This window comes from Pempheris klunzingeri, chromosome 17 (assembly GCF_042242105.1).
Source record: "Pempheris klunzingeri isolate RE-2024b chromosome 17, fPemKlu1.hap1, whole genome shotgun sequence".
In the NCBI taxonomy this organism is placed as follows: Eukaryota; Metazoa; Chordata; class Actinopteri; order Acropomatiformes; family Pempheridae; genus Pempheris; species Pempheris klunzingeri.
Window position 1 is genome coordinate 8775203 of NC_092028.1, and position 20210 is coordinate 8795412.

The following is a 20210-nucleotide window of genomic DNA, read 5'->3' on the forward strand; positions in this document are numbered from 1 at the left end:
ATTAATCATGACAAGTTTGGAACAGATTGGATAATGTACACTGAAGATACTGTTTCATGGCAAACACAGCGTCGCCACGGTGACAGCGTTTGACGAAACCTCAAAAGCTTCAAAACTTTGCATCATCCACGTCTTGGGAATGTTTGGACCAAATTTGAGGTGGCTGTGATCAATCTGCTGAGAGAGAGACATCTGAGAATAAAACATGCACTTCCTCCCGCCACTAGGTGGCGCTATGACTAGTTCAAAATTAGCATGTGTATGTCTTAAGAGCCAGACAGTCATCAAACAGTATAAATGTGGTGAAGATAGGACCTTGTAGAGTCGAGTTACTGCACTTTTAATTTCGATCAAAATTTGCCAAAAATGTACGAAAAATCTAATATGGCTGACTTCCTGTTGGGTTTAGGTCATCGCTCCAAGAGACTTTTTTGTACATCTTGAAGAGATACATGAATCCACCAAATTTTGTACATGTACATAAAACACAGTTCCGGGGCTTGAAATTAGGGGGCGCTATGGAGCCATTTTGCCATGCCTCAGCACAGACAGCAGCAAGTTTCATGGTTGAAATAACTCAGACCCACAGTTCTCAAAGTGTACAACAGTTTTATTGATCAATGATCAACTCAGGCTTACAAGATTACAAGTATACAAGAAATCACTGAAACTGTGACCAGTGAAGACACTTCCTCTCCTCCCCACTACCTTTCCCACCAAGGCTGCAGTAAGGAGTGACCAGATCTGCATTGAAATGAAGGCAACATACTTCTGAACACCTGTAAAGGCCCAATTTATCCCATGTGTTTAAATTTGGGGGAGATGCACTACTTTATCTGATAAACTACCCTCCCAGCCATATTTAGTCATTGTTCATATTTTCAACCCAATATGGGTCCTGAAACATACTTTAGCAGGACTTTAGCTCAATGGCACTTTCTCTTCATTTGCCTGTGGGAGTTTTAAGGGTGATCACACACACACGCAGCTTCTTGCCTTCATTGCAAGTCCATCGAGCATTACAGTCATAAAACAACAATCAGTATTAATCTGTGGTTACGTTCATTCTAACCAGCTGAGGTTAGAGATCAGAGAGGGGGGAGGAGGGAGAGACAGAAAGAGGGGAGAACAAGACACGCCATTTACAGTCTTTCCTTACTTTTCATCCACGCATATGGCACTCATTGAAACACACTCACATATACACAGTAACAGACACGTACATGCATACGGGTCATCTTCCTCTCTCCCTGTCCCTCTCTCTTATGTAGGCCAGTGTGAGTCATTCTCACGGGCACACGTCCAGGCACGGCACTATCTGTTATTTTATACAACTGTACAACCGTTGAGTGGCTCTGAATACAGCTCTAGCATGGCACTAATAGAAAACTCAGTAAATCTATAGATCTGTCAATCTCTTCACTTATTAAAAGGTGATTTATAAAGGCTGGTTTCACAGCTGGGTGACAACCACAATGAACGGTGTTGACGTGTGCACTTTTTTTTCCACTGAACTTCATTTCCAGAACTGAAATGACTGTGAGTTAAGAGTCAACGCTTTGTCTGCTGAGAACTGACAGAGTGACTGACTGACTGACTGAAATATGAGGTTATCCTTTCTTTCTCATTTGTGGTAGTCTATGTCCACGTCTATGTGTTTCTATACGCAGATCTTTGCTGTTGATCAAATAGACAGACTGTTGGGTGCAAACTGGGTGTGGGTGCTTTCACACCTGTAATTTGGCTCATTTGGTCCAGACCAAGGTTATGATAGGTAACTATAACTAAAACTAGGTGTAAAAAGCATTTTAGTTAACTGAAATAGAAATAAAAACTAGACTTTAAACAAATACTAATAAAAATGAAAAAATATTGTGTACTTAAGCATTAACTAAACTAAAAAATATGCAGGAAGTGTCTTTAGTTTTAGTCTTTGGCACATATTGTACTACTGACTCTGAGCTTCTGAAAGTCGTGCAGCCTAATTTCAGCCCTGGTTACACACTTCTCCCTGGAGATCGTACCCAATCAACCCACGTTACTTTGTGCCAGAGCCAAAGTCAAAGAAGTGCCATTCTCCATTTTACAAGTCAGTGTACCATCAAAATGATTTTGCAGCTGGCTGGCAGAAATGTGGTTTGCATGCTCTTCCTCCCACAGTCCAAAGACATGCACGTTAGCTCAACTGGGGACTCTGAATTGCCCGTAGGTGTGAATGGTTGTCTGTCTCTATGTGTTGGCCCTGTGGTTGACTGGCGACCAGTGAACCCACCCAATGTCAGCTGGGATTGGCTCCAGCCCCCCCATGACCGTTAAAGATAAGCTGTATAGATAATGGATGCATATTATACGGTAAAATAATTGCATAATGTTGCTTTAACGTAACCATTAGATATGAATACAGACATGCAGGTAGACACACGATGAAAAAGAGGCACATGTTACTGTAACGTTGAAGGGTGATATTGTTACTGTGTGCTGACAGAGATTCACTCACTTCTTTGTGAGGACCTGTCATAAGACACAGCACACCTCTGTTTTAACTCTCTCATTTTCTGATGCACCTGGGAAACCTACAATCACATGGTGACCTGCATACATGTCGCCATGGTGGCTCTATCCTGACCGGTAACAGATTATTGAGACTGATACTGATATCAATAATTGGAACATTAAAAACATCAGATGACAATATATAGTAATTCTTTTAACAAAAACACACAACATAGACAAAGGATTTGTCTTGCAGTCTGCAATTTCATGTATCAGTGGACATATGGGCCACCACATCTGTAAAGATATAACTGCAATAAGGTCAAATATGATGATCAAAAGGCTCATTTAATAGTAGTTTAGCATTTCAATTCCTGTAGCAATCACATGTCTGCACTCAGCAGTGGCTGGTCTACCTTGCTTTCACACACAAAGCACGAAGGTTTGTTTGAACCAAAGGAGCAGGTTTGATGTGAAAGCACCCAAAGTCTGAAAAGATGTTCAGCCAGTGTCTTAGGTGTTAAGCTGACGCTCGGGGTTGAATCACAGTTTATGAAGTTGGGATTCAATTGTTGTACTGAGTTCATCTGTGGCCTTGACTGTTACTGCCTCAAAGACATTATCAGCAAGTGACCTAATGGTTGTTCCACACTGGCTGCCCACCATCTCCAGGGCCGCTGACTTTTGACCTCTGACCAGCAAATGGAAATATGTGGAAAGAGAATTTATGGGCCTTTTCATTGTTCACATAAAACGCTTTCTGCTTCATTTGCGTTAAATAACCTACTCCCAACTTAAATTTCTTGTCCTTATTCTGGTGCATTCTGGGATAACATAACATATACCTCTAAAGTAAGTGTGGTGTCACTCCATGTTTGTGAAACCAGCCCTTATTTGAACAGTATGCATTAAGCATCATCAGTATAGTTCATAAACGGCAGGTGTGTCAGTCAGGACCATCTCGAGTTAGAAAAACTCTGTTTCCTGCTCTGATTACGGGGTGCGGCGTCCAGTCAATCTTGGAATTGGCGCAGTGCGGTGCAGTTCTAAGGCAGCTCGTCTTATTTTGCCCCGTAATGCACTGGTGATGAGGTCACTGAGGAGCGTGAGCCCGACTTGCCCCTCGACACTGACCATCGGGTCCAGGTGTCAGGGGGTTTGTTTGAAATTTTAAAAGCAACACTTAGTAAAATAGTTCCGGTGCAGCTTCATTGTGAAGTCGCGGTTATTCTCGGTCCGTTACATCACAATCAAAGAAACGGGTGCGGAAGAGGAAATGAAGTGGAAAGGTTACCGTTCGAAGCGTCTGTCTGACACAAAGAGAGGCGAAGCTGACTGGACACCTGCAGAGCAAACTGTTTGTTTAGCATGTCCACACCTGGGGGAGAGAAAGAGAAGCGGCTTTAAGAAACGTTTCAATAAAACAGTGTTATACTTTAGTTGTGAGCCAGCTAGTTCATGTTAGTGTTGTTTTCTTTGCCTTTTCACCAGGCATAGAAAACAATTCCATTACGGCTCAGTAAAATCTGTTCATGTGAGCGCTGTGTGACACAAACTGTCGTCTCAGGTGCTGAGAAAAGTGGGATGAACTGCAGTGCATCTGCAGATGGATTTCATTTGTACAAAAAAAGCTCTGAGCAGTAACCTGGAGCACTTCACTATTTAGAGATTTATTTGAGAGAGTGAGAGTGAGAGTGAGAGAAGGTCCTGTAACCTGGTTCTTTGGAGAAAATGTAAGTTATTTAATAGTCAGTATTTCATTATGAACATAATTGAATTTTCTGGTAAAGAGAAACATCTAAAATATGTGTGTGTGATGTCAATTATGGTTCTTAGAAAGAAAGACAATCAGAATCGGCAGGTCAGACTTAAGTGGAAAAAAGGAAGGAAGGAAGGAAGACAGGCTATAAGAAGTAAACTCTGGTGAAGACATTTCCAAGTGCTTTTTTGCTGATTTTGCCCCATTTGAAAAAAAGTTAATCACAGAACTGAACAGACTTGAGGGTTTGAACAGAGCAGAGGGACAGACGGATATGGAAGGACAGTAGGTGGAGCAGCTGATGGAGCGACGATGATGTCGTACCTTAACGGTGCTGTCGACAGCTCCGGAGAAGAGACGTCCTCTGGAGACGGCTAGAGCAGTTACACTGCCCTGGTGTCTCAGCAGGGTCTGGGTACAGATCATGTTGTCCATGCTCCACACCTACACACACACACACACACACACACCATTTTTAGTTTTATTATAAGCATTAAGTGTGAAATATAACAACTTAGCTTCTACGATCTGTTCTAAAGATTTTTTTTTTATCATTATGTGAGTATTAGTATTAGCGCGCAAACACACACACACACACACACACACACACACACACACACACACACACACACACACACACACACACACACACACACACACACACACACACACACACACACACACACACACACACACACACACACACACACACACACACACACAGTCCTTCCTCACCCTGAGTGAGCGGTCGTATGAGGCGCTGAACACTTTGGTCTGGTCAGGGGTGGAGATGACGGCAAGGGCGTAAACTGTTCCCACATGACCTGTCAGGGTGCGCACCTGCTCTTTAGACTCAATGTCCCACACCTGGAGAGTAGACACACACCTTCGTCATCATCATTAAAAACACCAGCATCACAGCAGTTTGTCTGTGTCCAAGGAAGCATTTTGGCTCGTAAGAGTAGTTGAAGTAAGCAGCTGCTCAACGGTCTGCGGTCTGATGCATGTTCAGAAACAACAGCAAGTATAAGTGGAGCCAAAAACGACCTCATGCCATGCGAGAGAGGGCGAGACACATTCTAGTTTTGCTCATCGGGCAGAAATGAAGAAATTTTTTTAAATGGAAATTTAAAAAAACCTGTGCCCAGTTCAGTCCTGTTTGTATGTATGCCTGTGTGCCTTTCTCTTACGTGGATGAGGTTCTCATAGGTGCCACAGACGATGTGGTGGTTGGTGACAGCGATAGAGTAGACACTGCCCCCGCTGGTCTGCAGGACGTGAACACACTCCAGAGACCGGATGTCCCAAATCTGGCAGGCAGACAGAGAGAGACAGAGGAAAAAACACTTTAAATGAGAAAGAGGAGGGTGGTGAAGACGTTGTGAGGGTGGATGACTGTCTTGGGAGGTAGACACACACAGACATTCACACACACACGTAATCTGCAGTGGAAAAAGTGATTTGCTTTACAGCTGCAAGTTGTCAATTTTCATCTCCATGGCAACACACAGTGGAGCAGTGACTAGTTTAACCGGTGAGTCTAGCTGGCCAACCACAATGGAGCACTGAAAACAGGTCTCACACACACACACACACGCACACACACAATGAGATTACCAATATACACAACAGGCATAGCTTCTGCTGCTGGCACTGAGCATCGTTTTAAAGGGCTGCAGATATATTTGGATTAATCATACAGTTATTAAAATCAGTTTTTAGAGGCCAAAAACTATATTTTATCTGACTGACAGCAAGAATCCCCAACATCCAAAGCCTCTCCATTTACAGCTAGGGGTGGCTGATAAGGCCAAAATCTTCCATCACAGTATATAGTTTGAAATAACCGTGCAGTACTTCCTCATATTTGATTAGTTCCTTCTTTCTTCTGGGAATTCAATAGAAACAAAAACGGCTGCCTCACCATGAGACAGCACTTGAGTTAAAAACAAGAGCCAAAACAGCAAACTAACATTCTTTCAAAATGGTGGCTTTAAGGATCCAAATAAGAACAATAATAAAGTATTACAAGTCTTAAGGTAGACAAGTGCAAATAAATACCAGCCTGACTTCCGTCAGTGTGATGTACAACTTCATTGATGTCTTTCTTGTCAGTATTGTTATTCATGTTCCTCATTCTGATTTATTAGCTAAAAAAAAATAAAGAAAATATCTAATAATGACCCCGATAATCTCCAGTACAGTGCTTACCTAACCTGGTCCTAGAGACTCACTGCCCTGCTTGTTTTAGATGTTCCCTTGCTCCAACATACCTGATTTACGTGAATGTGTCGTTATCAGGCTTCTGCAACGCTTCATGACGAGCTGATCAGAGAAACATCTTAAACAGGCAGAGCGGTGGGCCCCCAGGAGCAGCACACTAAAACACTGCTCTAATCCATAAATCATGTATGGATTTTGATATAGATTAATGCCCTGAACAGCAGGACCCTGCAGGTCTTATTGAAATGAATGAGGAAGGTGCATTTTCATTGCCTGAATGTGACATCTTCCTTTGTCTCTAGCCCATTCTAAATTTCTCTCCATTTTTATACTAACCATCAAGAGCTAAAATACCAGCAAGACGGGAAATTAAAAACAGTTTTTTAAATGCAGTACACTGGTAGTCATAGTTAATAAGCAAGCCAATGATTCCAACTTGTCAGACATTAAAAATCCAAACTAAAAGTGAATTTTTAGCATTGTAGAAAAGAAATCAGTGTAAAAAGAGTTTCATGTTTAAACTCTCTTCTGGGAACTTTTTATTTTCTCTGTGTCAAAGTTATTTAATTGCCAAAATGTTCAAAGGGATGTTTTTCCTCTGAATATTGGCAACATTTGTCACAGCAATTTCTGCAGCAGAACATTTTCTAAATGACTTCTGTGGTTAAGTGCTGGCTAGAGACTAACTGCTCTGCTTATGAGCATCATAAAAAGGAGCACAGTCTACTTTATCTGTCCCTTCATCTCCCTTTCTCATTCTTCATACTTCCACATACGTCTGTCGCTCCTAAAACCAGTTCCTCTCTCTTGGCTTTCTTTTCAGTTCTTCTTAGTTCTTTATCTCTCTACGGTGTCCCTGAGGTATTCATTAGTGACCAAGTCTAGCAAGACAGCAGGACACACACACACACCAAGGTTTCTGTGCTGCAGCTAATGAATACCCAGGCTGTGCTCAGAGGTTACAATAACAGTGGCACGTTGATGCACATGATAGCTATAAACATAGCTAAACAGCACACAAAGACCTTGACCTTGCTTTACACAGCTTCACATCCTCAGCAGCAGATTTTTTCTGTGTTTGAATGTACTTATCACCTCATCAAAGATGTGTTCTGACTGTGCTGATCATTCCCACAGACCATTTGGGGCTTTATTTTTGGTCTCCACACAGCAGCCAACTTCCATATCCCACTCAGTTCTGTCACTGGCACATAAACCTGCAGCACCTGCCAAACAACACTTTCAAATCTTCATTCTGCTGCACCTCACCACAAAACTAAAACTTGAACTGCATCTGAGCAGAAACATTTACGTCTCAACAGCTATGGTTAATTTTTCTGGTAAAAAAATATACATCGCGAACCATTTATTGAATGGCGCTGAGCCCCACCTTCCTTAGCTTCCTGAGCACAATACATCTGCAGTTTAAAGTGATGGCAGTGGCAAATTTAACACTTGGAATTCTTACTTATCTTTGACAGAATGCATTTAACACAAAAGACAAAAACTTCCCGTTTGTAGCTGACAACCGTGCATTCTGTGTGTGTGTGTGTGTGTGTGTGTGTGTGTGTGTGTGTGTGTATACTATCTCCACCTACCTTGATTGTCTGATACGAGCCACTGTACAGGTGGTTCTGGGAGGCCACCAGTGCTCTAACCCAGTGATTCAGACCGGTCAGCTCCTTCTTCAGCTTCAGCTCCGTACCCACAATATCCCACACCTACACACATAAAAAAAAAAAAGAAAAGATAAAATTAATGTGGAGTCGGTGTGTAACTTTGCCAAAACAATGTCGGACTCCGTAGTTTTCTCTGGTCCCCTGCCCAACCTGACCAGTGATGACATGTACAGCCGCATGTCATCATTTAACTGCTGGCTGTCGAGGTGGTGCCCAGCTAACAATGTGGGATACATAGGCAATTGGAAGTCTTTCTGGGGAAAACCTGGTCTCATTAGAAGAGACGGCATCCATCCCACTTTGGACGGAGCTGCGCTCTTATCTAGAAATATGGCGAAGTCTATAAATCCTAAAACTTGACAATCCAGAGTCGAGACCAGGAAGTAGAGCTGCAGTCTTACACACTTCTCTGCTCCTCCATTAGTACAGTCACCCACCCAACATCCCATAGAGACTGTGTCCGTCCCCCAACCACTCAGACCATTTAGATCTATTAAGTCCAACAGGAGAGGAGTTCAGCATAAAAATCTAATCAGAGTTAACACCACCATTGGCACTATGAAAAAGGACAGGAGAGTTAAATGTGGACTTTTAAACATCAGATCTCTACCACCCAAAGCTGTTTTAGTAAATGATCTGACAACTGACCATGAAATTGATTTATGTCTGACTGAAACCTGGCTACGTCCTGAGGAATATGTTAGCCTTAATGAGGCCACTCCTCCCAGTCATATTAATACTCATATTCCCAGAGATTCTGGACGTGGAGGCGCAGTTGCAGCAATCTTTAACTCTAGTTTAATAGTCCAACCTAGACCCAAACTTACGTATAACTCCTTTGAAAGCCTTGTTCTTAGTTTTTCACACCCAACATGGAAAACTCTAAAACCAGCGTTGGTCGTCACAGTATACCGCCCTCCTGGCCCGTACTCTGAATTCTTAACTGAGTTTTCAGAGTTTTTATCAGACTTAGTCCTTAGTGTGGACAAAGTGATTATAGTAGGTGATTTTAATATTTACGTGGACAATGAAAATGATGGCTTCTCCCAGAGTGTAAATGAACCCACTCACTGTTTTAACCACACTCTTGACCTTGTTTTGGCTTATGGTGTTGAAATTGAACAGTTAATAGTCTTTCCACATAACTCTATTTTATCAGACCATTACCTGATAACATTTGATTTCTTGCTACTGGACTATGCTCTATATGACAGGGAAGTCCTCACTAGATGCTTATCTGATAGTGCTGTTGCCAAATTCAAGGAGGGGATTCCTTCAGTATTTCAGCCAGTGTGTCCCTGTGTTGTGGATGACCACTATGCTAATCTTAGCCCCTCCCAAATTGATTATCTGGTCGATAGTGCTGCAGGTTCACTGCAAATGACACTCGACACTATTACCCCTCTAAAAAAGAAGAGAATTAAAGAAAAGAGTCAAGCTCCCTGGTATAATTCCCAGACACTCACGAGTTAAGCAACACTCACGAAAGCTAGAAAGGACATGGCGTGCCACCAAAGTGGAAGAATCCCGTTTAATGCCAGAGCTGCCTACTACTCCTCATTAATAGAAGAAAATAAAAGCAACCCTAGATTTCTTTTTAGCACAATAGCTAGGCTGACAAAGAGCCAGACCTCTGTTGATCCTTGTGTTCCCTTAGAGCTCAGCAGTAATGACATCATGAGCTTCTTTAATGATACAATTCTAACTATTAGGGACAAAATTCAACACCTCCTGCCCTTAACAGGGTCTGGTCCAACTTCAAACCTAGGAACCATAGAAACAGCTGTTAGACCTGATGTGTACTTGGACTGTTTTTCTCCAATTGATCTTGCTGAATTGGCCTCAATAATCTCCTCATCTAGACCGTCAACGTCTCCTAGACCCCATTCCTACTGGACTACTTAAAGAGGTCCTGCCCCTAATTAAGACGTCCTTACTGGATCTGACAAATCAGTCTTTACTAACAGGCTATGTACCACAGTCCTTTAAAATAGCAGTAATTAAACCTCTCCTGAAAAAGCCTACTCTTGATTCAGGTGCATTAGCCAACTATAGACCTATATCCAACCTTCCCTTTCTCTCCAAGATCCTGGAGAAAGTTGTAGCTAATCAGCTGTGTAATTTTCTAAATTCTAATAGTCTATTTGAGGATTTTCAGTCAGGTTTTGGAGCAAACCATAGCACAGAGCACTGGTGAAGGTTACAAACGACCTCCTTATGGCATCAGACAGAGGACTTCTCTCTCAGGTCTTGTTAGACCTGAGTGCTGCTTTCGACACCATTGACCATCACATCCTGTTACAGAGACTGGAACAGTTCATTGGTATAAAAGGAACTGCATTAAGCGGGTTTAAGTCCTATTTATTAGATTTGATTTCAGTTTGTACACGTTAACAATGAATCCTCTGTCCACACTAAGGTTAGACATGGAGTTCCACAAGGTTCAGTGCTTGGACCAATACTCTTTATCTTATATATGCTTCCTCTGGGTAATATTATCAGGAAGCACTCCACTCATTTCCACTGTTATGCAGATGATACACAATTATATTTATCAATAAAGCCAGATGAACTCAATCAGTTGGCTAAACTTCAAATCTGCCTTAAGGACATCAAGTCCTGGATGAGCAGCAACTTTCTGCTGCTAAATTCAGATAAAATTGAAGTTATTTTGCTTGGCCCCAGACACCTCAGAGACAGCTTTTCTACTAAAATAACTGCTCTGGATGGCATTATTCTGGCCTCCAGCTCCACTGTGAGGAATCTGGGAGTCTTATTTGATCAGGATTTGTCCTTTAACTCCCACATTAAACAGATTTCTAGAACTGCCTTTTTCCATCTATGTAATATTGCTAAAATCAGGCCCACCATATCCACAGACGATGCAGAAAAATTAGTACATGCATTTGTCACTTCTAGGTTGGACTATTGTAACTCATTATTATCAGGCTGCCCCAATAAGTCGTTAAAGACTCTCCAGCTGGTCCAGAATGCTGCTGCTCGTGTTCTGACGAAAACTAAAAGAAGAGACCACATTTCTCCTGTACTGGCTTCTGTTCATTGGCTTCCAGTAAAATCTAGAATAGAGTTTAAAATCCTGGTTCCCAAAGTCTCCAAAAGTAGTGCAGGAGTCAGAGCCTTCAGCTATCAGGCTCCTCTCCTGTGGAACCTCCTTCCAGTTTGGGTTCGGGGGGCAGACACCCTCTCTTCATTTAAGAGTAGACTAAAAACCTTCCTTTTTGACAAGCCTTTCTGTGCTTTCTCATCCCTCAGGTTTCTATGGATCCTGGTCCTGCTGATGTGGTTCTCTGCCACATTGAGCCTGGGTCTGTTCGAGGTTTCTTCCCGTTACAGGGGAGTTCTTCCTGCCACTGTTGCTCAATATAACATCTGATGCTGCTCATGTGGGAATTCTTGAATCCTTGATTTTGAATTCATGAATCGTTGGGTCTCTCTCTAATTAAAGAGTTTGGTCTAGACCTGCTCTTTATGTAAAGCGTCTTGAGATAACGCTGTTGTGAATTGGCGCTATATAAATAAAGATTGATTGATTGCTAAAAATAGTCCAGTTAAAAAATAACAATAGCAGTGCTTTGGGAAAAACAAAATCAATATCACAAGAGTTTTTATTACAAAAAAAAGTTTATTGTGTTACTGTTACTACTTAAGTAATAACAGTGTGCTTTCATTGCCTTTTTAAATACCTGACACACACACACACACACACACACACACACACACTGTACAATGAGCCGAGTGGTAAGAGCAGTAGTGCATGATGTCACCGAGCTGAAATAGGGAGAAGTTGGGTGACAGGAGGAGGAGGAGGCAGAGCCCAGTTGGGTAAGAAAGGAAAGTCCCTGTGCAAGAGGACTGACATCACACACATTAACACACACAGCACCACAATCATTCCTTTCCCTTCTCTCGCTTGCTTGTAACCATGGTAACAAAGACAAGGCTACAGCCATCGCTCCGTAGTGTCTGCCTCTCCTCCCCACCTCACTGAGCCACATTTTTACACTCTTCCTCGTTGCAGATCTCAGCAGTGAAGTGGAAGAAGCACTTCTGAAGGGTTTAAATCTTGACCCCAACATCCTCAGCAATTACGGACCAAATTCTAATCTACTGCACACCTCAAAAGTGTTATAGCCAATCAACTAACCACCTATTTGTAAAGTAATAACCAATCTGGATTCCATGCACTCAATTCCACTGAAACCCTCCTTTGGCCAAGGAGACAACGATATCTTAATTGCCATTTACTAATCCTCCTCTATAGTCTATCTTAAAGTACTTACCCTGACGTATAAAGCACTACAAGGGCTAGCACCTCCATACCTCTCAGATCCTTTTTCTGATACGGTTATCATTTTCAGTGTTTTGTCATTACTCTCTTTTTATAATCTATCAGTTGTTCTTGTGTGGCAGTGATAATGCACTTGAAATAAACCTTAAGTGGAAGATAAACTGCAGAAACTTCTTAAAATGATGAAACCGTAACATACACTGGATGAGACATAATGTGCATAACTGTACCTTAATGGCCTTGAGGGAGCCGCTGAATAACATGTTGTGGGAGGAGACCAGTGTGCATACGGGGTTGTCATGGGCGCGGATAGTATTGACTTTCTGCAGTGTCTGGATGTCCCACACCTACGCAAGATGCACAGCAGCAAGACACACAACACAAAAGATAAAAACATACGGCATATGGCAACACTTCAAACTGCGCAAGTTGGCCCTTAAAAGGGGGAAGAAGAGAGGTGAATGTTACTCACGATGATGGTGCAGTCTGCAGAGCCACTGTACAGCCTGTTTCTATGGAGATGAAAAAGATATCACAGAGTCATACTTTGTGGGCAGAGCTAGTCATTCCCAGTTGATTTGCATCTTATGATCACAGCGTGTGTTGCTTATGTGCATCTTATTACCCCTGGATGCAGAGCGCCAGCACGATGCCATCATGGCCCTCGAGGGTTTTCTGACACTTGTAGGTGGTGCAGGTGTCCCATACCTGAGGGAGAGAAATCATAATATGAATATATATAACATAGTGTTTGTGTGCATCTTTATGTCATTTTAAGGTGTTTTTTTTCCAGTTCATGCAACCTTAAGGTGGCTTCTAACACACACTGGCTCCTTTAGATGTGAAGGAGCAGCAGCTCTATTCTGAGCTCCTCTGGATGTCCGAGCTCCTGAACCAATCTCTAAGGCTGAGCCCAGACACCCTACGGGGGAAACTCATTTTGGCCGCTTGTATCCTCGATCTTGTTCTTTTGGTCATCACCCAAAGCTCATGACCATGGGTGAGGGTTGGAACGTGGATCGACTGGTGGTAAAGTGCCCATATTACTGATGATGCTGCACCAATCCGTCTGTCTTGCGCTCCATTTTACCCTCACTCATGAACAAGTCCCCAAGATACTTAGGGTAGTATCTCGCTCCCAACCCAGAGGGAGCAATTCACCTTTTTCCGGCAGAGAACCATGACCTCAGACTTACAGGTGGTGACTTAGATAACAGTATTAGCATTAAAACAAATTTATATGTCCAGTACCCCAATGCAAAACAAGGTTGTGGGTGGAAGTTATCAGAATCTCACAGGAAGTAGGTGGGTGAAGGCTATGCTCAGGCCCAAAATAGCACAGAGTCAAATAGAAGAAGAAGAAGAAGAAAGGACTGTAAGGGGTTGCGTTGGTGTGGATGTGTCACTTTTGATACTTGGGAGAAGATGAAATCTTGGGGAGTCCAATTTCAGTAATACATCTTTGAGTTTGAAGGCCCTCTGCTATATTAACAGTGTGTGTAAGAAAGATGAAACTTAGAGCACATGTCTCGTTTAACGCAGCACTAAAGCTGAGCTTTCATTTCCCTTTGTGTGTGGGGTGTTACCTTGATAGTCTTGTCTGAGGATCCAGAAAAGAGCAGGTCTCCAGTGGAGTAGACACACAGACACCAAACGGGACCCTGGTGGCCAACGAACGTCCCCTTACACTTGAAGATCTGCTGGGGGTCGTATGCTACACACAGACACAGAGACGGTTGAGACTGGAAAGGCATTTTTCATTGGAAACTAAACAAGAGAGGAGTGTAATCGAAGTTGAAACAAGAGGATTAAAAAGGCACAGACAAGAGGAGGGAAGAGACAGACGGTGATTGGTTCAGCAAGTAAATCTGAGAGAGTGAGAGGAGGAAGAAGGAATGATTTTGTATTTCAAATCAATAGAACTTGACATGTTCTGCCAGGGTTTACCAAGGGTTCCCCCCCCCCCAAAGACAGAGGTGAATGATAATGAAGAAAAAAAGGGATTTGAAAAAGATGGACAGACGGACAGATACTTACAGCCCAGGATTCCCATGTTGAGCCTGGCATTGATGTGGGACAGCTCATCCTGCAGAGACACAGACAATAGATTGTGGGATTTGTGCTACTTGTGTGCGAATGAATATCAACTAACAGCTACACTAACACACCTGCTTCAATCCTTTTATTCTGGCTACCTATTTCAAACTTTTATTCTCACACAAACACGTGTCCCTGTGCCTCTTTGCAAGGTGCGCACACACTTACGTTGAGCATGGAGGCATCTCTACGGAATTCCATCAGATCCTCGCTCAGCTTACTCTGGTTCTCGTCCAGCACATCTGAAATACACACAGGCACAAAAACCTTGAGAAAAAGGGAGCCGACACAGCAAGGACGCTGCAAGCAGGGTGCCCAATTAGGGTCATTAAACCTTCTCTACTCAATATTTCCTGCCAATATTTATCCATCAGCAGCTATGTGGTTTTAAGATCATGTTTTAAATGTGGTGCAGTGCAGGGGTGAGATGTGATCTGATGAAAACAAGCAATTAGGGATGCATCAACGCAGCTTTTTCTCCCCCGATACTGATTTCCATACCCAAACGGAGGCAGTCAGACATCAGATCCTGAGTACTGATCCGAGACTGGTGCTCTTTTTTCCCCCAAAAAAATCCAAAATGTGAAAATCTCTCTGAATAACAAATGTGACTTCAAATCACATCTTATGTATGAGTGGCTCATACACTAACATGCTTTTTAGGCTTGTGAAAATGTTAATCTATATTGTTTAGAGGAATTGCTCCATCACATTGCATCAACCTCTTGAGGGCAGAGACACCGTCACATTCCCGTCTAACACACAGTTTGTGCTTTAGGCCTTAGGGGCATAAATTACATGCCTCTCCATCTCTCTTCCAAACCACTAAGCCTGTGCAGTGCCATGGCTCCTTCGTTTCCCCCCAGACTACCAACCAACCAGCTAAACAAGTTAAGCAGGTGGTGGCGTTTTTAATTCCAGTGCCTAAAAAGATTTGTCATTTTTCTGAGCCTTTCGTCAAACTTGTCTTAGCACTGTTGCCTCACAGCAAGAAGGTTCCAGATTTGAATCCGCCAGGATCGGTGTACAATTTGAGCCTTGAACCATTCTGCATTCATGCATTCTCCTCCCACAGTCCAAAGGCATGCAGGTTAGGTTAATTGGTGCCTGTGGTTTAAGTGCCCGTCAGTTGTTGTACTGAGTTCATCTGTGGCCTTGACTGTTACTGCCTCAAAGACATTATCAGCAAGTGACCTAATGGTTGTTCCACACTGGCTGCCCACCATCTCCAGGGCCTCTGACTTTTGACCTCTGACCAGCAAATGGAAATATGTGGAAAGAGAATTTATGGGCCTTTTAATTGTTCACATAAATTTCACTTACTCTTTTCCTGCTTCATTTGCGTTAAATTACCTATGCACCCGCCCTCCCCCCACGGATGGACGTAGTCCATGTAGACTACAGTTAGGTGAAGTGATGTTCGAAACCTGTAGTAACTTAAGCTAACCACGAATGCCACCATCAGCACTTCTGGGTACACAGCAAAAACCTACGACTGCCTTCACACTGTGATGCGCGTGCAGGAAGCAGTAACTCTATGTATGTTAGTTCACTGCTGCAAACACACACACCAGATTTGAGCGGTTGTCCTGGCAATTACAATAAAGTGCATGGTGCATCGTGTGAAGAACACGAGCTCACTGAATGTGGTTTCAACGTGGTTGAAAGTACCTTTGTGAGTCCATGTGACTTTCATTCACAAATCTTGCTTTGATTGGTATATAAACAAAAAAAAAAAACAGCCATCTTTGTAATGCTGTTCAGTAGGATCCTATTAATCCACCTGCTCCAGCACCAGTTTGGTGCAGCAAAACAACTTCCTGAGTGTGTAAACATGCAAATAACTCCCAAAAATGTTATGAGAACGTATTCATTTAGCTGAATAAACAGGTACAACTGAAGAACTTCTCCCTCTACTGTATCTTACCAAATTTGAGCTCTAGGTTCTTCTCTAGCTGGTCTAACTTCTCAGATAATTTGCCCAACATGGACCTCAGGAAAGCAATATCTTGGTCCTTCTGGGCCAGAGTCAGCTGCATCTCATGGAACCTACACAGGTAAAAAGGTCAGAGATTTCACACAGGTAAATCAGAAACCGGGATAATGTAGTCTTTATTATATTTAAGCAGCTTTGTTAAGTTTAAAAGTTCAATGAGACCGTGAAAAGTATGCTGAGTGTTAGGCAAAAAGACAGAAACCAATTATATCTAACAAATATTTGGATATTTTAGCACTTGACTCTTCAGATGAGAATATATTAAGCCACTTGTGGTGAGTATAGTTTGAGAATGTTTGCTTACCTGTCGTCTGTCTGCTGCAGAAACTCTTTCAGACCCTCAAATTTACACACCTCCAGGTGTGTCTCATACGTGTCCTGGTTACCAATGAATGTACAGCTGGTGGGGAGGAGAGGAGAGGCAAATTAGTGGATTGTAGTGGAACAGTGGCTGACTTCATGAGACACAGCAGATGAAAAACAAAAAATCTATTATTTCATATACTGAATGAGAAATGAAGGAGCATAATGCAACAGCAATTGTTATTGTATTTTGTATTTTTGTACTTTAGGACTCACCCATATTTGGAGTGTGGGCATTTGATGTGCTCACATTCTTTGAGGTGAGCTTCCAGGTTCATGGTGAGCAGCGGGGGGCAGGAGGGGTTGTTGGGGCAGCGGACAGGCCTGTAGTCACAACTGGCCTCATGTTCTCTGCAGAGGTACAGTGAGTTGAGGTGAGGACGGGTGAAGAAACAGAGATTTGCAATGTGTTGCTGCTACATTCATAGGGAAGCAGTGGAAATCCAACATCCTGTCAGATCTCTTTCTGTAGTCCTTACTTGCGTGTGGAAAGTTTGATGGTGAAAGGGCAGCCCAGTGGGTCCACCTCGTAAGCTCCAGGTTTCCCGGCCACTGTGGCGTTGGAGGCTGCAGCCCCACCTGCGCCGCTGGCCGTGGCCCTGCAGCCGTATTTACAATGAATGAAGAGCTCTCCGATCTGCTCAGCTACCGCAATGTTGTTCACCACGACTGTTAGCTTAGCCGCATCCACTGGGCACTTGTCTGCGAGGGGAACAAACATGAAGTTAACTACATCTAAAAGGCATATAGCCATTACTATTGTTTTCAGTTCTACCTGTGTTTGACAAGTAAAGCAACCCATCATGACAGACGTCTGTTACTCTCACCAACACTTTTTAGGTCTCACCTGAAGTCAAGGCACATCGTCTGCAGAAGGTGTGCTGAGCAAGGTGGAAAAACAGACAAAAATCAGTTTCATAAGTTGTTGTGTCATTCATCATTTTACAACACATTGAAATGAAGAAACAGCATTGTTGTCGTATGGCAGTGTAAGCGAGAAAATGACAAATGTAAAATCTGATTCTGCTTAGCTTAAACACTAAAACAAGGAAGAAGGGTTAGGTTCTTCCTTTATTGTTTGTGTTATTGAACAGTACTTTTAACATGACACGAGAAAAGGCTTTTAAGACGAGGACGAACAAATCTGTCCGCTATCTCAGATAACAAATCCTTTAAAAAGGAGCTGCTCCGATGTGGTGGAGGAATACTACACAGGGAATGCAACTAATTCATTTAAGGCAACCTGTGACCCCACAAAATAAAATAGCATAAAAAGCTGCTGGTATTCGAAGTAACACTGGGTTACTACAGAAAGTAAGCTTGTTAGCTAGTCAGGCTAACAACTGTAGCTCATGTTAGAGCAGGCAAACATTCATCTTTTACACGTTAGGGATAGGGTTTGGGATCTTCAGATGAAGATGGACAGGTGGAGGGAAGGCTGGAAAAGATGAAGGGAAACTCACCCCACATGTGGTGATGACAGGGTCCTTGAAGACATTACAGCACAGCTGGCAGCACAGTTTTACTGACGGTTGTTCTGCAAACACCTGGGGCTCCTGCACAAAAACACACACACATTCATTTAAGAACTTTTTTGTGGTGTGGATTGAGTTCCAAAACTATCTTTTCACTCTTTTAATATGTTTCGGTGATTGTGAGTGTCTGTTTATGTTTCCTGGCGTGAATGTGGTATGCGTCTGACGTCATACCGTGTCCTCCTCCTCTTCATGCAGAGAGAAAGTGGAGCGCAGAGACATGTTGGACTCGGAATGAAGAGATCGGACAGAGATGGCTGAATCGGACCTCCGAGGGGTACCGATAGGAGGCTGAGGTGAGGGGAGGAAGCCGTGGAGAGAAGAAGTCATAACCTATTCACATGTATCAATAGTACCATAGTTCATCCAGATGTGAAGGATTGTCACTTTAACCCACCCATTCCAGGTGTATTTTCAACCTAAGGCTCCTCAAAAATGATCAGCGTCAGTAAGCTTTATTATAATTAATGATGTCTTTGAGATTTCAAATATATTAGGCTGGGTTGGAAAAACATAAAATGTAAAATGATGTGTGTGTGAGAGTGTACCATTCCATCGTCGTCATCCCGGGGAGAATAGGTTAGAGTGCTGGAGGAGGAGGGAGTTCTTCTGTGCTGCTTGTAGGTGCTGGATCCCTCTGCTGTAAACATATGAAGGCAAATTCAAACGATAATGCCAGAATAATGGAGTACTACAGTTACTTCCAAGCAAAAAAGGGAAAAGAAAGAGCATTTATAGAAGGGGAAGTGAACGAATCGTCGTGTATCACCTTTAGCTCCAGCAGCCACGGCTGAGAAGGTAGGGCCAAATGAGGCCTCCATCTTGCTCTGCGGTGAAGAAAGGATGGATAGACAAATGGGTAAGGAGATAATATAGAGTCAAACTATAGTGATTAAAACAAAAACACGAGCTGCATGATGCTGCTACTAATTACAATCTCTCCCTATATCATGCTAGTGTCTCTTACCCTGCTGCTGGAGTATGCTAGGTGGTGTGACTGCTGGGGATGGCTGATGTGGTGGCTGCTGCTGCTGCTCCTCTGGAGTATCGGTTGTAGTGAGGCGCCTTACTGCTGCTCATAACATGTAGGACACACAAATGCACGGACAAATGCTAGCAGCTAGCTGGACTGCTAGGCCTGGGAAGAGGAGGAGGAGAAATGGTGGGCATTAGTGAGGAGGAGAGTAGAGGGCACAGACGATGTGACACATAGCACAAAAATAAGAAGAAGTCTGGTGACATGACTCTGAACCTGCCTGGCTGACATCAGGCTAAATACACAACGCTGGCCAGAAGTTGGCTTCATGTTTAACAGAGACAGAAGAAAATAAACACACTTGGCCCAAGAAATGTTAGCCATTGCCAGTGGCTTCAGTACAGCTTACAGCTACTTTAGATGAGAGGCATTTCTGTGATGAAAAAGTGCATCATAGAACTTGTAAAAACAGATGTTTGACCTGCTTTACTGTTTACTTCTTTGCTTCAGACACAACAACACAGTCTAACATAGTGTTTCCACTTCACTTACAGCAAGGAAGACTACTTAATAGTTTAGCTTGTTCAACTGCATTGTTTTTTATAGTTTGCAGAAGCCTTAAAGAAAATGAGACCTTGAGCACATATTCAGTCAGCAATGGCTGAACACAAGAATTCCAACTAAACAGTAAGTCAGCCAGTCAACAAATTACCAAATAGGCAGAAATATGTTCATTAGTACTGCGCAATATGTCAGCTTGACTGTTTCATATTGTAATTA

General features: G+C 42.8%; 1 protein-coding gene across 1 annotated transcript; it reads right to left on the reverse strand.

The window, feature by feature from the left end:
• Positions 1-3644: 3644 nt before the first annotated feature.
• traf7 (TNF receptor-associated factor 7) lies at positions 3645-19505 on the reverse strand. The gene is made up of 21 exons (XM_070847716.1): positions 19422-19505; positions 19224-19281; positions 19003-19094; positions 18629-18745; positions 18383-18475; positions 17767-17800; positions 17399-17621; positions 17136-17270; positions 16861-16956; positions 16488-16609; positions 14729-14802; positions 14501-14549; positions 14050-14177; positions 13089-13171; positions 12936-12975; positions 12694-12810; positions 8074-8196; positions 5443-5562; positions 4988-5119; positions 4577-4696; positions 3645-3871 (listed from the first exon to the last, which is right to left on the reverse strand). Exons 2-21 carry the CDS (start codon positions 19273-19275, stop codon positions 3857-3859), a joined length of 1965 nt encoding a protein of 654 aa, XP_070703817.1. The 5' UTR covers positions 19276-19281; positions 19422-19505; the 3' UTR covers positions 3645-3856.
• Positions 19506-20210: the final 705 nt, after the last annotated feature.